Source organism: Pipistrellus kuhlii, unplaced genomic scaffold, assembly GCF_014108245.1.
Source record: "Pipistrellus kuhlii isolate mPipKuh1 unplaced genomic scaffold, mPipKuh1.p scaffold_m20_p_15, whole genome shotgun sequence".
Lineage (NCBI taxonomy): Eukaryota > Metazoa > Chordata > Mammalia > Chiroptera > Vespertilionidae > Pipistrellus > Pipistrellus kuhlii.
Genome location: NW_023425460.1, coordinates 30,396,605 through 30,413,287, shown reverse-complemented (window position 1 = coordinate 30,413,287; position 16,683 = coordinate 30,396,605). Strand labels below are relative to the sequence as shown.

The 16,683-nt window shown below is 38.7% G+C and overlaps 1 protein-coding gene across 1 annotated transcript in view; it reads left to right on the top strand.

Annotated features, from left to right (window-relative positions):
* The window catches only part of HPSE2 (heparanase 2 (inactive)), a 439,765-nt gene that overhangs the window by 397,046 nt on the left and 26,036 nt on the right, over nt 1-16,683 (top strand). Inside the window, exon 10 of the mRNA XM_036438802.2 lies at nt 14,668-14,813. Coding sequence (XP_036294695.1) covers nt 14,668-14,813 — 146 coding nt within the window. The remainder of the gene's footprint in view (nt 1-14,667; nt 14,814-16,683) is intronic.

The following is a 16,683-nucleotide window of genomic DNA, read 5'->3' as shown; positions in this document are numbered from 1 at the left end:
TTTGAAGCAGGTGTAAGTATGAGGACTGACTATGCAGGAGAGAAACAGGATGAAAGTTGGCAGAGACAGACCTTCTCTAGGAGATACAGCATTTCCTACTTACACAGGAAGAAAGCATAGGCCACAGAGGCAACCATGCAGAGACTAGGTAATGGAAAGAAAAGGAGCTCCCAGATCATGGTTTCTTGTATTGCTTGAGGCATAAGGCAAAGTCATTGACTGAGAAGAAGAGAAGTGCAAGGAGAAGAGGACATGAGCAGGAGACAAATGTACAAGGTAGTAATCTCAGAGAATAGAAAGTCAAGCTAGGTGAAGAAACTAAAGAAACAGCATAGGCTTACATCATAGGAAACACTGAAAGCACATTTGAGGTATGGGGTCATATTTAAAGTGAAACCTGTCTTACTGATGTTTGCTTTTCAACAACTATATTCAGCTGCTTGGGTACAAAAATGGAGAAAATGAATGGTCATGGATATCTACGTGTATTGTTATATGTCTTTAGTATACATACCTAGTCATAAAATTACTAACCCAAGAGTATGAAATGTTGATAGATATCACTTTCAATAAATAGATGGATGATTTTACTGGAAACTTTTTAAAAATACAGTTTTTAACACTGTTAGTCTCTTTTAATACAAGAAAAACAAAAGCAATAAATGAATAATAATAATATTAAGACCAATAACTCAGAAGTTTCAAAATAAACAGAAAATTTTAATGCAATTTAAGGAAATAAACAAAATATTTACTTGCATAATTAATCACGTGTGATGATTCATGAGGTGTGGCTACATGTGTGTTGGTTGAGTAATGTGTATGTGTTCGTGTGTGTATGTGTCTGTCAGTGAGTGAGTTAAAAATGGAAGGTGACCTACCTTGCACTGAATGGACTCAAAGACATTAGAATTGAGCCCAGGGTGTATCATAAGAGATTTGTGGTTATTATCATCTATTTTTCACACTGTCTTCCCACTGTTCAAGTCTCTGTCTGGAAAATAGAGTGGTTTGGCTGGAGATGATTGGCATTTGTTGAGTGGGGTAGAGCTGTCAGATTTATATGGCTTTTTCTCTTAGAAATATATAGCCTTCCTTTTTCAGTTGCAGTAACTATGAAGCTCATTTATAGCTGCTGCTTCCTAATCACTTGGTTTCCCAAGTTCTAATGAATGCACAGCACCTCACTCAGAGGGACTGCACTTCCGGCCAACACATCAGATGGGAAACTCAGAGTGGTTTGGTCCTCAAATTCCTTCTGGGTGTCCATATTTCCATAGTTCTCTCCTTTCACTTACCAGTCAAAGGTTATTATAACTAATTGGGTGTCTGTCCTCCACTGGCTCTCAGGGTTTGATCTGCACACACTTAGGTCCACTGATGGAATCACCATGTGGCCTGGGGAATGAGTGTTGATCAAAGTACCATTCATCCTCTTGCTCTCCCACTCTTTTTTTTTTTTAATTCCAGCTGTGCCTCTGGAAATGCCCTTTAAAACTTGCATCATATGCTTTTTTGATAAAATGACATGACTCAGAGAATGTAAGTATCTGGAATTATATCTCATAAACTCAGCTTTCAAAACTTAAGTGTGTTGAATCGAAGCCAGTCAAATGAACTAAAGCTGGCTGGGGGAAGACAAACACAGGAGAGTGATGAGTGACTCTGGGCTGAACAGAGGAATGCCTGCTGTGAAGCTGTCAGGGATGAGGAACCGTTTAATAGTTGACTCTCTCATCATCCTTCTTGATTTAGAAGGCAGATGTTCAAACCACCTTAATGAGAATGTAGGTGATACTAAATTGGAGGCATTCTCCAATGCATAGAAAATATAGGTGGAAAGTGCACAAAAGAAAAAAAAAGTTTTATCCAAAGCTACCATTGCTGTAATAGAAGATTCAGAGCTTCAAAGATCATATAACTCATCTATCTCATTCTGAAGGGCCTCAAGTTGGGAGCTGGAAAATATGGTTAATTTTTCTGTTCAGGCACATTCCTCAGCTCTGTGGCTGCAGATATCTCCCCCTCTGAATGAGGATTCAGAGGTCCAATTTTAAAATATGTTGAGCATAGCAGTGGCTTTGTGAGAGTAGACAAGTTTAGTTATTTCATACATATTTATTAAGCACCAGCCCAACATTGTGCTAAATTCTGGGAATATAGCTATAAGGAAATAGGCATGGCCTCTTGTTCTTGAGAAGTTCAGAGTCTTTATAAGGAAGAGACAAATAATATATAGCCTGATAAATAAAATAATTACTACAGTGTGAGAAATGCATTGAAGATTTGGAGAAATCTGGTAAAGGAGACCTGAAAGATGAGATGAAATGGCCTCCAGAAGAGCCGGAGGAAGAACCTCTGTGCAGGTGCCTTCGAAGGGAGAGGATCTATAGGATTCACAGGACAGAGAAGGGAGAGGATCTGTAGGATTCACAGGACAGAGAAGAAGGCTAGATGTAGTGAGCTAGGAGAAGTGTGATGTGAAATGGGGTTGGAGAGCTAAGCAGGAGCCAGATCATGCAGAGTTTGCAGATCACCACAAGAAGCTTGATTTTAGTCTAAGAGCAATGGGCAGCCAGCGAAGGGCTTTAACAAGGAACAGATATGTCCTGATTTAAGTTGCAGGAGGATGACTTTAATTGCTCTATGGAAAATGAATTATAAGAGTAAAGGCAGGGAGTCTAGACAGAAAGTTGCTGCAAAGAAGATGAGAAACAGCGATGGCTCAGACTAGGGTAATGGCTATGAAGAGGGCAGAGGGCATAGCTGAGAGATATAGTAGAGGGAGAAATGAAAGGACAAGTAGGTGGATTGGGTGGGGAGGAGTAAGGATAAGAGAGAAACCATTTTTTACATTCTGCCTCTTTTTATACAATCCCTAGGATAGTAATTTCTTAAATTATATCAATACTAATCAAACGCACAAGTGGACTTGAACTCTTTACTCCTCTCAAGCAAGGGTGGACTGGCTAAAAATCTTGGCAAGGGACTTGAATAGATATTAGGATAGTTATATGCTGGGTCCTTTTCCAGAGTTCTGGACCCCAGACATTTCTACCAGCTTCACCTGCCCTCTCCAGTGAGCCCTGATCCTAATTTAGGCTTGACCACAGAAAGGCAGTCCTTCACCATCATTCACTTTTATGATTAAGATTTTTCTCTCCAGGCCTCTACCCTTAATTTATTCCTATTTGGAATTTCTAACCCACCCTTCTTCCCATTAGTATCATCTGTAAACTTAATGATGACCATGTTCTGTATTTTAGCATCCAGGTCCTTCAGAAACAATGTTCTCTGTATTTGTTGTTGAAGCTGTGAGCAGATGGCCATGCTTCATGAGCACAGGCACTGAAATCTGAACCAAGGAAATGTGATTTTGGAATGCGACTGGTTCCCCATGACTAGTGCTAAACATCTTACTATAGAGTTTAATTTAATATTGGAGTTAGTGTTGTAATCAAAATAAAACACCACAGTTGATCTGATACATCTGATATATGTGATTGTTATCATTATAAGAGAAATGACATTTATATAAATGACTTATACACATTTCTATTTCACAGCTACACCAAAGTTTTCTTTATAAGAATTGTCAATAATTTTCTCTATGTACTCACAGAGCTGACATTTCCCCTGTTTCACCCAGTTTTCTCCTATATCCGCCCCTCAGCCCCAGGTCCTTAAGTAGCATACATACTTGTCTTCCACATCTGACCATATTGAAGGCTAGAAAAAGCAGGAAGTCTCACTTTTGAGACTGTGGACTTTACACCTGAGATCTGATAGCAATCATCATATCCCCATTTTGTGGGGTGACTATGGTTGTGTAATGTTGGAAAATTACATCTTAGACAATTCGTTCTTAGACAAGCCTTCTATAATTTTTCCCTGCACTCATGGAAGCATCTAACCTACAGTGTAGCTACTCTTACTAGAGAGTTACATAAAAAGTTTAATGTTGAGACATTATTCATGGTCAGTGTTAAGAGCTGCCAACACTATTTTCGTCATGCTGCCAAATTCTCAAATTCCTTTATGGAGATAAAATAGTTCTACTAGTCTCATCCTTCTAAGTTCACATGCTTCCAGACCACCCTACCACCACGTTTTACTTCCTGCCCTTCTGAGATCCAGGTAGTAACTAAGATGTTAGTCACGATAGCAGCCCACAGCCTGCTTTGCCTTCTCTGGGCTCTCTCCCATCAAAATCAGTTTTCACCAAAGGAAGATCCTTCCATTCCCCTTAATTAGCAACTGCCATCTTTTCTTCTCTGCCTCTGGCTTTTCCTTTTACAGTCAAAAGACACTTTGGATCTCATTTAGAACTGCCTTCCCATCCAATCTCTCTTGTGTTTTCTGGACTCCCACCCTATTTTATGGTGTATGCATCACATACAACAAGAAGGGCATATTGCAGTTCTGTAGAGTTGATAAGGGAAGGCTGAGCATGCTATCTACATAATTTGTAGGACCCCATACAAAATAAAAATGTGGAACCTCAACTTCAAAGACGTGGCATTAAAGTTACTAAAATAAAAGCTTTCTTTCCTTTTTGCCAGTCTCTTTACTTGTAGTATTGATATTTTTATTAGCTACTTCTTGTTGTTCTAAGTAAAGAAAAATTTAAATATTAAATAATTAGCATGAATTTTGCCATCCATCCTTATATTGTACATGTGACTTAAATGCTAATATAAGAGCACTTAAGTTGTATGCAAATTACCAAAGTACTAATTCAAAATAATATATGCACCCCTATGTTCATTGCAGCACTTTTTTTGATAGCCAAGATTTGGAAACAGCACAAGTGCCCATCAGTAGATGAGTGGATAAAAAGGCTATGGTACATTTATAAAATGGAATATTATTCCGCCATTAAATAAATAAATAAATAAATAAATAAATAAATCTTACCTTTTCCGACAGCATGGATGGACCTGGAAAGTATTATGCTAAGTGAAATAAGCCAGTCAGGCAAAGACAAGTACCATATGATTTCACTTATATGTGGAATCAAATGACAAAATAAACTAGCAAATAAAATAGAAACAGACTCATAGATACAGAGAACAAACTGACAACTGTTAGAGGGAAGGGATTTAAGGAGCTTGGTGAAAAAGGTGAAGGGATTAAGAAAAAACAACAACTCATAGATACAGACAAGAATATGGTGATTACCAGAAGAAAAGGGGGTGGGGAAGGGTAGAAGAGGGTAAGGGAAGAGGGTGAGAGGATTAAATGGTTATAAAAAGGAGACTTAACTTGAGTTGGTGAACACACAATACAATATACAGATAATGTATTATAGAATTATACATCTAAAACCTATATAATTTTATTAACCAATGTCACCCCAATAAAAATAAAATAAAATAAAATAAAATAAAATAAAATAAAATAAAAACCCTCCAAAGCAGGAAAACATCTTTCTCTGACTGGTTTTTTTTTTTTTTAACATATTTGTTAATGAATGTCTGCACCATAAAGACGTGGTCTGTAGCTTGTTTTCCAAGGAGAAATCCAATTTGGCTCTCATAGATGTTGCTGCTACTCAGATATAGTTTAATTCTTTAATTGAAACAGCTGCAAAATAGCTTGTGGGCAGTGCTGTGTAGGCAGTGTTCCATAGCTTTCCTGGAGCTGTCTGGGTGGAGACCACCTTCACTTTTGTATTCTGAATCCCGTGAGCTCCTCAGAGAGGCTGTCAACAAAATGTTTCCTCTGGTTGGCCCTTCTGTTGGCTGTTAAGGCCGTCGTTGTCTGTGGCTGATTTCACCGGCTCAATTCTACTCTTTGTAATCAGAAAGGTACTAGCATTTTGCCACCATGGATGAAGGAATAAATCAGTTTCTCTCCACATGCCCTTCCAGAAATCTCTCCACCAGCTTGGCTTCTGTAGCCTGCCCAGAAATGCATTATTATAAAGCCTCTTCTCCAAGTACCACATGCGCACTTAATTTTCATGACTTGCACAAACAAATACTTTTATTACAGAAAAGCTATAAGAGAATAAGTTTGGGGAGAAAAAAGGCTCAAACCTACAAGGGCTTACCTCCTTCTGCCTACCAACACACAAAGAATGAGTCAGTTAATGAAGAAGATGTAGGACCTAGGAGTTAGCTCAAAAACTCTACTGAGACATCACACTGGGTTTTGCCCAGCTAAACAATGAGCTCCCCCAAGTGTGAGACTGTGTCTTAGTTCTTTCTATTTGTTTAGTGCATCACAGGTGCTCAGCAAGTAGTAAAACTCCTCACTGGCTGCTCCACAGAGTCCCAACTGAGCCAATGCCCTCCACCCTTACTTAGGTCTTTGATTGATGAAGCTAAGTAAAAAAAAATTCTGTAATTTTGTTTCGAGTAGATCACCTGAAGTCTGTTTACAGATGCATAAGAAAAACGGGGGGCAGAGGGCCAGACCAAAGGGAAAACAGGTGTTGTGTTGGTTTCTGGGAATATAGCAGTGAGAAGACACAGTCCCATCATCATGAAATTCATAGTCTAGAAGGGAAGAGACATATGAATCAGAAATTCTATCAGTAAATGTGCAAAAGAAACGGAATCAAATGTCCTAAGAAAAAGAAATGGTTCTCTGAGAACATGTAACACATAAAGGTTATTTAGCTCATTTTGGGGGGTTTTAGGGGTGGTCCAGGAAGCCTTCTCTGAGAAAGTGACCCGAAAGCTAGCATCTGAGATGTGTGGTGTGTGGTGTGGTATGGTGTGTGTGTGTGTGTGTGTGTGTGTGTGTGTGTGTGTGTCCTTGTGTGCATGCACACGTTAGGAAGAGGTGTGTGGGATGGGAGTGGAAGGTAATTAGAGAAACAGGAAGGTCCTGCCCATGGTGGAAAGGGAAAAACATAAATGTCCTTGAGCGTGAAAGGCAAGGTGAAAGGGCCCAGTTTGCATTAAAACCACTGGTCTCAGTCTCTTGCTTATAAGCACTGGAAAACCATTGTATGTTTTCAGTAAGGTGGTCAAACAATGGGTATGGAGGGATTTCACTTCTTCTACAAAGAGCAGTATGGAAAAGTGTAGCTTTCAGTATTTCCAAAGGACCTGTAGCTGTATGGAAACTTTCTGGCTCTGTCCTGCAGTTCCCTCTCTGTGGAGGAGGTCAGAACAGTAGGATTCTCCCACTTACATGTGAGCTCTGGTATACTGCCATGTCTGGTGCAGACAGCCATGGCGATGTTCTACTTCATTTCTTCTTGGCTCTCTAAGGTCAAATATCTAGATAAAGAGTGTCTATTGGTGCAACATTTTGTACCCACTAGACTTAATTGGGTTTTTGTAACTTTGGATGTTCAAAAAGAGGCTATATGAAGGAAAAATATTTGCTATTTGGCTGACACACTTCAGCACATGTGTACTTCCAGAAGCAGAAAATAATGGAATTAAACAGGTTTAAGCACCTGCAGTAAGGCCTATCAGTGCTTAAGAAAACCATGACTTTCAAACCTTGCAAAGCTATCTTTTCACTGTCATTCAGCACTGGAAGCCCTCCCAGCATCAGAAAGTTGAATCTTTATTTGATAAACAACTCCTAGGACACTTCTTGAATATCAACATTCTTGTTCACAGGTACTAGGGATGCAAAGATAAGCCCTGATCTCAGGGAGCTTCCTTCCAACCATCATCAAAGTTTCAAAATATGCACAGAAGCACGCGCACACACACACACATATACACACAAACCAGTTAAGTTTATGTTTTAGGGGACATAACTGTGTACATACTATAAGATAACTATTTTCATGAGGCAAAAAAATATCAGGAATAAGAAAAATAAGCAACATTTATTAAATATTTTTATGTATCAGACACTATAATAGATGTTTTCAGGTATATTATCTCATTAAACTCCTATGAAGAAACTGAGGTTTGGGTATAATAAGTAATTTTTTAGGGTTTGAGTATATATCTTTCAACTGTAAGCAATTTTTTTTTTTTTTTTTTTTTTTTTTTTTTTTTTTACAGAGAGGGAGAGGGATAGAGAGATAGAGAGTTAGAAACATCGATGAGAGAGAATCATCAATCAGCTGCCTCTTGCACATCCCCTACTGGGGATGTGCCTGCAACCAATGTACATGCCCTTGACCGGAATCAAACCTGGGACCTTTCAGTCCACAGGCCGATGCTCTATCCACTGAGCCAAACTGGTTTCGACAGCAAATTATTTCTTCACATTTATTTCTGTGAAGCATTCTGCAAGTTCCCCATCATAATTAATTGCTTCCTCTTTTGAATTCCCAAAAACAAATGATTCTTGCTCATGTAGTGTTTACTTTAGTGAGTCTCATATTAGAGAGTTGTTTACATGTATCCTGGCCACTAAGTTCCTTGAAGAGAGGAAGATGTCTTGTTCATCTTAGTACCACCCAAGCTGAACAGAGCATCTTGCATGCCACTAATATGTGCTCATAAAATGCTTGTAGAATAAAAGAATGTATTTTCAGCTCTCACTGGGTTTGTCAGAGCCAAGGCCATAGCCCAGCACCCCTTTGTCACACCTAGTTCTGTAGTGTATCGTCAAGGGTCTTATGGCCATGCAGTGTGCAAAACCTAGTTGGCAAGCCCAAGTCCTGCTCACATCTCCATAAGTAGCTTCCCCCTGCCACCTTTCTAGACCAGTGATACAAACTCCAGAGCTATGGTCTACTTTCAGAAAGTTGGACTCCAGGTTGATGTCCTCCCAAGCCCTGACAACAAGTGAGGGCCTATTTGAGCAGATGATTCCGGGATCATGGCGATTCAGAACATGGCCTTCAAAGAGGTTTGGGTCCTTGGCTCTCTGAAGTTCTTACCCCATGAAGAGGGGGGCAGCTGAAGATGGCCCAGAGCTTGGCTCTCTAAAGCAAAGGCCCCCTTGCCCAGCTCTAGATTAGTAAAAATAGCAAGTGTGAGACATAATGAGTGAAGTAAATGGATAAAGACAAAACATTTCAAAAATATGCACTGGATTCATATGTACTAAAAATGACAAAACAAAACTTCAGAACTAAAGTTATAGGACATATTAGGAAAGATTTATCTAGTGCACATTTGTTAGACATTACTATTACATTGTTTGATCGTTTTCTTTCAGGTATGTTCTTTACTTATCTCACTTATCCCTGGCAGAACTTGATCTCGCTGAGATTTTGTGGGCTGGGACTGGGTTGGGAGGACTGTTGAGGACTGAAGGGAAATACAGATCTTGTTGCTGTGCTGCCAGGAGCCATCCACCCTCTGGAATTAAGGATTTGAGCATTTAAAAAGCTGAGAATCCTGTTTAATACTCTTTCTCTATAGCTAATCAATCATCAATTCAAATCAGTTTTATCTCATAAATATTCTCTCTCATGTTCTCTCTAATTTAATTTCCTCACCTTGATCAAATTACCATCATCTTTCTTCCAACTAACCTAAATGGTTTTCTTCAATCCATTTTCTGCACAGCTGTGAAAGTCAACTTGCTAAATGTAAATTGAATAATGTCACTTTATCTCTTAAAATTCTGCAGTGGTTCTAAAATCCTGAAGTCTATATCAACCTGGACCTCCAATCCTCATCTTGTATTCACTTGCTGAGCTCCAAGCTGAATTAGTCTGCTTTCAGATTCTCAAACATTCCAATTCTTCCCCAGGTCAGACTTCTACATAAGCTCTTTCTCTTGCCCAAGACTCTCTCTATCCCCTCCTCTCTTTTTCTCAAATCTTAAATGTCACTCTGTGAAAGTCTCATTCCCTGTCTGTCCCTGTCCCCAGACTGGGTCACATCTTCTGTTACAAGGTACAATAGATTCCTCCATTACCATTAGTACTATTAAAATTAATTAGTCACCTAACTCATTGGCTTAAGGACTTTCTCGGTCAATTATAAACTTCATGATGGCAAGAAATTATGTGCATTTTTCATCCCTGTAACCCTTCTGCCTATATAGAGCCTTAAATGCTGTCTGTATTCCGTAATTGAATTCTAGCACCTCCTATAGACAGACCAGGCACTCTGCGAGGCATGGGCTGTAGGAATGGGTAAATAATCTTAGACCTCGAGAAGTACATGATTCAGTGATTAATCCAGTAAATTCTGCAACCTTCTGTCAGTTTCTTTCTCTTTTCCCATTTATTTTGGTTCAACTTACTCCTCCATATATTGCTTTGTCTAGCTTTCAGACAATTGACTTTTTGACAAATACTCAAGAAAAAGAAAAGATTTAAAACCTCTGTCATTTCGGTGTCATCATCTATTAGTTTTCCCTCTCCAACTAATAAATGGACACTATTTTTCTTCAATCTCTTCTCATGTCTGATACATTTAAAGAATGTCTGTTTGTGTCTCTCTTTGTCTCTTGAAAATTGCAATGCATTCCTTGCTGTGGATTTTTTTTTTATTGACATAAAAAGCCATTATATTTGCTTTCCTTCTTGAAGACTCTTATTATCTGAAAACTTCTCATTATATTCCATCTCTTATACAATAACCTTATCGTTGTTCTTTGAGACGTGTGTGCATTCTTTTTTTTTCCTACCTGTTCTATGCATAAAGACAATTTTTCTGCTTTTTTATGTCATTTCCTTAATAAAGATCATATGATTTGTTTAATTTTATTTATGATTATATAGACACATATTCGTAGTAAAATAAAAGAAAGAGTGAGAAAGGAGAGAGTGGAGGCAAAAGCAGGGAAGAAGGAAGAGAGGGAGGAAGGAAAGAAGGAAGGAAATACAATTTGATCAGCTAAGAGTTGGTTTATATTAGGGAGAGATAAGGACAGTGAAAGAGGAAGATTTTAAAAAGGAGAAGAAGGATAAGTAGGGAATTGGACAAGAACACAGGTGAGAAAGGAGATTTTTTATTGAACTTTCACTTTCAAAGGAAGGAAGGAAAAAAGAAAAGGAAGGAGAGAAGAAAGATCCCTGAGTGGAAGGAGGTTTTTTGTTTTTTTGTTTTTTTGTTTGTTTGTTTTCAGTCTCTTTCCTATTTATTGATAAGAAAACTCAATATCACAAAAATAAAGTTCTCTTCATTTGATCTATGAATTCAATGAAGTTCCAGTGTCTCAGATTTTGTTTAGCTACTTGGTAATCTGATTCTGAAATGTCCATGACTGAGTAAAGGCCCAAGATTAGCAAAGCCATTACTGAAGAATAAGACAGGAGGATTTCCTCTACCAGATTTCATTACATATAAAACAATGGTAATTAAAACTGCATTCGTGGTGGCCAGCCAGCATGGCTCATTGGTTGAGCATCTACCTATGAGCCAGGAGGTCACAGTTCAATTCCTGGTCAGGGCACATGCCTGGGTTGCAGGCTCAATCCCCAGTGTGGGGTGTGCAGAAGGCAGCCAAATCAATGATTCTCTCTCATCATTGAGAGAGATGTTTCTATCTCTCTCTCCCTCTCTCTTCCTCACTGAAATAAAAATATTTTTTTAAATGTAGTAGTGGTACAGAACAGAAAAAATGGGACAAAATAGAGAGCCCAGAAATAAGCCCACGAGTATATGGAAGTTTGATGTATGATGCAGAGAACGTTGCAGATCACTAAAGAAAGGAGAGACCCATTTAATAAATGATGCTGATATAACTGACTATTTATATGGAAAATATGAAATTAGATACTTACACCACAATCTATTATAGATCAATCTTAGATTGATTAAAGATGTAACTATGAAAAAACATTAAAAGTCTTAAAATAAAATATCTTTATGAACTAGCCATGAGGAAGGACTATTTAACAAACAACAAGAGCTAGATGTTATATGCCCACTAGATAGGCAAAAATTAAGAAGTATGAAACTAACAGATGTTGGCAATGATGTGAATAAAAAGGAACTCAGAAACTTCTTGAAGGAAGCATAAGTTGAAATAATTGGAATCACTTTGGAAAACAATTTGTCATTAGCCTATAGAGTTAACTATTTTATATCTGTGCAGGACACAGCAATTCCACTCTTAGATATTGCTCTCAACAGTTCTACAGTGCTTCTCTAATTTTAATGAGCAGCAGAATTCCTTGGAGAGCTAGACAATCTGGAGGCCCTGCCTCTGGAGACTCTGATGCAATAGGTCTGGGATAAAGTCTATAAATCTTCAATTTTGCAAAGAACACAGAGATGAGGCTGCTGCTGTTTTTCAGTCATGATTGGAGCAATGCTTCTCCAGATTGCTTCCCCTGCACCTTGGGAAACAGGAGCAAGAATGTTGAAGGCTACATTGAGAGCAAAAAACGATAGCAAAAATCTAGACACAACCCCAATATCAATCAGCAGAAGAATGAACAAATGCATTATAGTATGTTCTCACAATGAAGTATGCAACAAGGAAAATGAATAAACTGTGGTGGGTGTAACAACCTGGATGAATCCTAGAAGTATAATGTGAAAAAGTAAGTTATAGAAATTACATATTGCATGACGCCAGATTTTAAAAGCTAACAAGCTAAATGATATATTGCTTAAGACAATATTAAAATATTAGCCAAAGGAATGAAAAGCACAAAAATGGGAAAGGGAAGATTCACATAACTAGATGCAACGGTGTGGGTATTATTATAGCTTTTAAGGTGGATAATAGGTTCTCATATGCATCAGAACTTTCATGTAAGGTACATATATCCTCCTGTATATGGAAAATATACATAGTACACACAAAATGGGGGAAAATTAAATGAGTTCCAATCAGGTAAACTAAATGAAACAAGAAAAGATTACAAGGGGAGTAAAACTGTAATAATAACATAAAAGATCCTGGAGATAATAAATATACAATGTGCAGGATAAACTTGAGACTTCTTCTTGCAGATAGAAAACAAAAAAGAGATTATACTTGTGCAGGATTGAGGATGGAAATCTAAGAGAACTCCTGGCAACAGAGACGGGAGCAAACAGAAAGAAATAAAATTAAGGTCTTATTTAAAGAATATTCTCACAGATTGGAGAAAGTCCCCAGTCTTTCTTATCAAAAGCACTCCCAAATACCAGCAAATTAATGTAGAAACGTACTCTGACACATTCCTGGTAAAAGTTCAAATATCAATGATAAAACATGACTCCTATAAGCATCCTGGCAGAACAAATGAGGTAGAAAATAAACAGGCAAACCAAACATAGAATAAAATTAATGCCTCAAGCTTCTCTAGTCCCACAAACTCTATAAAAAGTTACTTGAGTTTATTTGGGAAAGTAAATGGATATGACTAATTAAGGAAAGTTTGAACAAAGAAAGAAAAATTATAATGAAATGGACTTAAACCTGTAGATATTAAAATGTAAATTTTAATCATTAAAATGATGTGAAACTAATAAAGAAATAGGGTTCAGTGGAAGAGAAAAGAAAATCCAGATGTGATAAATACATCACAGAGTAGCAATAAGAAAACACAGAAATTGTAATCAAATGAGAGTAAATTAAACCAATGATATGCTGTATATATTTGCCTAACAATGAAATATTTGCCATTTTAAATAATAGAGACTATATATAATAGTCATCCTACGGCCACTTACAGTCAATTAAAGTAAATGGTCTTGTAAGGTTTAGAGCCCACTACTCAGGGTAGATGTGGATCTATTCTGGTGGCTGAAACTTTGTTCTGATTTATGCAACTCACCAGACATTTTTAAGCAGCTGATGTTATAGATGGCCACACAGGAAAGATAAAAATATTATTCAGAGGCTTCTCCTGGAAAGATGAAGGCTGAGAAGACATGGTTGATGTCTTTAAGACCTTGAATTCACTGAATTCCAGAATTTTAGGAGCAAAGGGAGAGAACCCCCTAGACAAATGACGAGTTACAAACACTGAAGTCATTACCCCAGACAGGTGATAAGTGCTTACACAATGCAAATGCAAATTTTATATTTGTATCAAATACAGAAACAAAATATGGTAATAGGGAATACAAATTAAAGTGTTGGTGAATAGGCTTTTGTAAATTCAAATACATGTGTGGGTTACAGATTGAATATTCATTAACCAGTTCCAAATGGACTATGGAATAGTTAAAAACATCACATACTTTTTAGTTTATAATTATTCTTTTTATATGAAGATGACCCAGAATTAGCACTAGGGTTTGTTAACATTATTCTGGGGTCTCTACCTGGAGCACCTTCATCTCCCTCACACCTCACCAGGCGTCTTCAGTGACAATATTTGAAGAATAACATTTTGGGTTTGCATATTGGGAGCAATCCTAAAGATTGGAAATCTTCCATTCTGCAATTAAACAGAGCCATAAACCAGTACAAAAGTACAGTCATGGGGAAATAAAGTTGAAAATTTAAGGCTCCAACTAGTTATTACTTCATATGAAACTTATTTCAAATGAAAATTTGATTCATTTGATTGCATGTAGCTCTGAGTTGTTCCCCACTCTTCTCCCCCTCTCTGCCCCCCCCCCCACCACATACACACACACATACATACATACACACTCACATTCCCCCGTTAGGAATGTGAAGGTCACTTTAGACAATGCTGGCTTCACTACCAACCCAGGGTGAACGTTTTGTCGGGTGACCATTTTGTCAGGTGACCATGCCTACAGGGTTAGTCACTTTGGTCGGGCTTTACTCCTGCTCAGAAGTACTTTCTGGTCTATCTGGTCTAGGTGTACTCAAAACACCTGAACTGCGTCTTCCCCTGACTCTCCATGTCTCTGTTCTTCTCAGGACTACTGGCTCTCTCTCCTCTACAAGCGCTTGATCGGCCCCAAAGTCTTGGCCGTGCACGTGGCTGGGCTGCAGCGGAAGCCACGGCCAGGCCGAGTCATCCGGGACAAACTAAGGATTTATGCTCACTGCACAAACCACCACAAGTAAGTCTTCAGAGCGATGGCACCAGAAGCCACCCTAGGGGCTTCAGGCTATGCGCCCCTCTTAGAATTCCATGCCATTTGGGACCTCTTCAAGACACTGAAAACTGCCTCTGGAATTGCATTCTTCCTGCTCTTTGTGTATTTCAAATGATCTCTGATAAATAGCTTTTCTGCAAGTAAACTCCTTTCTCACATTTAGAGTATTTATTCATAAAATATTTATAAAAATGCATGCCATTTATTCATTTACTTCTTCATCCAACAAATATTTACTGAGCTTTTTCTTCTGTGCCAGTTGATGTAATGCCCAAGAGGCCTTTTTGTATGCTTCTGGCTAAACCACAGCAAGAGACATAAACTCTCTTCCTACGATTCACCAGCAGAGCTGGAGACAGTAAGTCAACATTTCTAAGAGGCATGCTGGAGAGCTATCCGCTGAAACTCAGCCCAGACCAGCACATCCCAAACCAGGGTTCCTCCGGGTGAAAGGTGTGCCCAAGGTAGTTATGAGCTTCAGAGCCATTTTCAGTCTTTCAAAATCTTCTTAGCTATTTTAAGGGTTAAGAAGTTAAACAAAATCTGAATTAGGGGCTGGACCTCCCAACAATTCAGCGTGGTAGGTAATGTGTAGTTGTCCTCCTTTTTATCTGAAGCACTGGCTGTCTCATTAGAATTGTCTTTCAAACCAGTAAATAAAGTTTGGCAGATAAAATGTTTTAAAACATGAGTATCATAAGGATAAAAACTTAAAACTGAGCCTAATGCAAAGCCCTTCAGACTATAAATGGCTTTCTTACATCATTTCAGGTTTAAGGAGCAGAGCAGGCAGACCTGGAAAAGAGAATTCTTTCTCTTAACGCAGAGAAACAGGGTGGGGGCCGCCGGGCACAAGTGTCTCCAGCCAGACCTTCATTCCAGCAAGCCCATCAGGGGCTGACGTGGGCTGTGGATAGCACAAAGAGCCCCAGCGGTCAGGTTACAACAGACACTCCTTCTCCTTCCTTGATGAGAGAAGAGCCAAGCCAATTAATTTATCATGATAAGATTTTTCAAAAGAATCACTCTGAGCATTGGAGGCCTGGGGCCAGTTGTCTTGTCTTTAGATACAAGTCCCTATTGTGGATGACAGGAGACTGGTTTGGGCAGAGGCCAGAGGTTTTCAACATCCCTTTTGCTCAACAGGAAGCTCAGTCCAATACCTGACAGAGAGTGACTGCTCTATGGCCTTGGCCTGAAGTTATCTGATCACCACACAAGGAAACATTGTATTCCTTGTCTCCACCTTGGCCCTGGAGTAACCACCCAAAAGTGGACCCCAGCTTCAACAGAGAAAACTTATTCTTGGCACCTTTTGTCTCTTTTGGGAAGCACATCAGTTCGTGGCTTTTATAAGTCTGAGGACTCAGGGGGAAATGTCAGCGGCATGGGTTTAACAGGACTTGAGCATCTTCACAAAGGACTCCTCATCTTATCTCATTCAAGCGTTCATCCTGATGTTCTTTTGCGTTATCATGGAAGTTGTCACTAACGTTCTGAGTATACATACCATGAACGCAGAGCCAGTGTCCCATTTGTTTTCATATTCTTGGTGTCTAATATAGTGATTGGCATAAAGAAGTTCTCAGTAAATATTTGATGAATGAATGAATGAATGAATGAATGAATGCAGAAACATGGCATTAAGCCATTACTTCTGACTTAGACTTTTAGCTCCCTTCCACTTTGATATCACCACATCAGCCAGAAGAAGGTGTGGTGGCATGGTTAAGAATTCTACGTTCACTAGCATGAGGACTCCAGCAAGTTACTCAAATCATCTAGATTCAATATTCTCTCTGCCAGCCTCTCCTTTTCTTTCTATGGGGAGTAA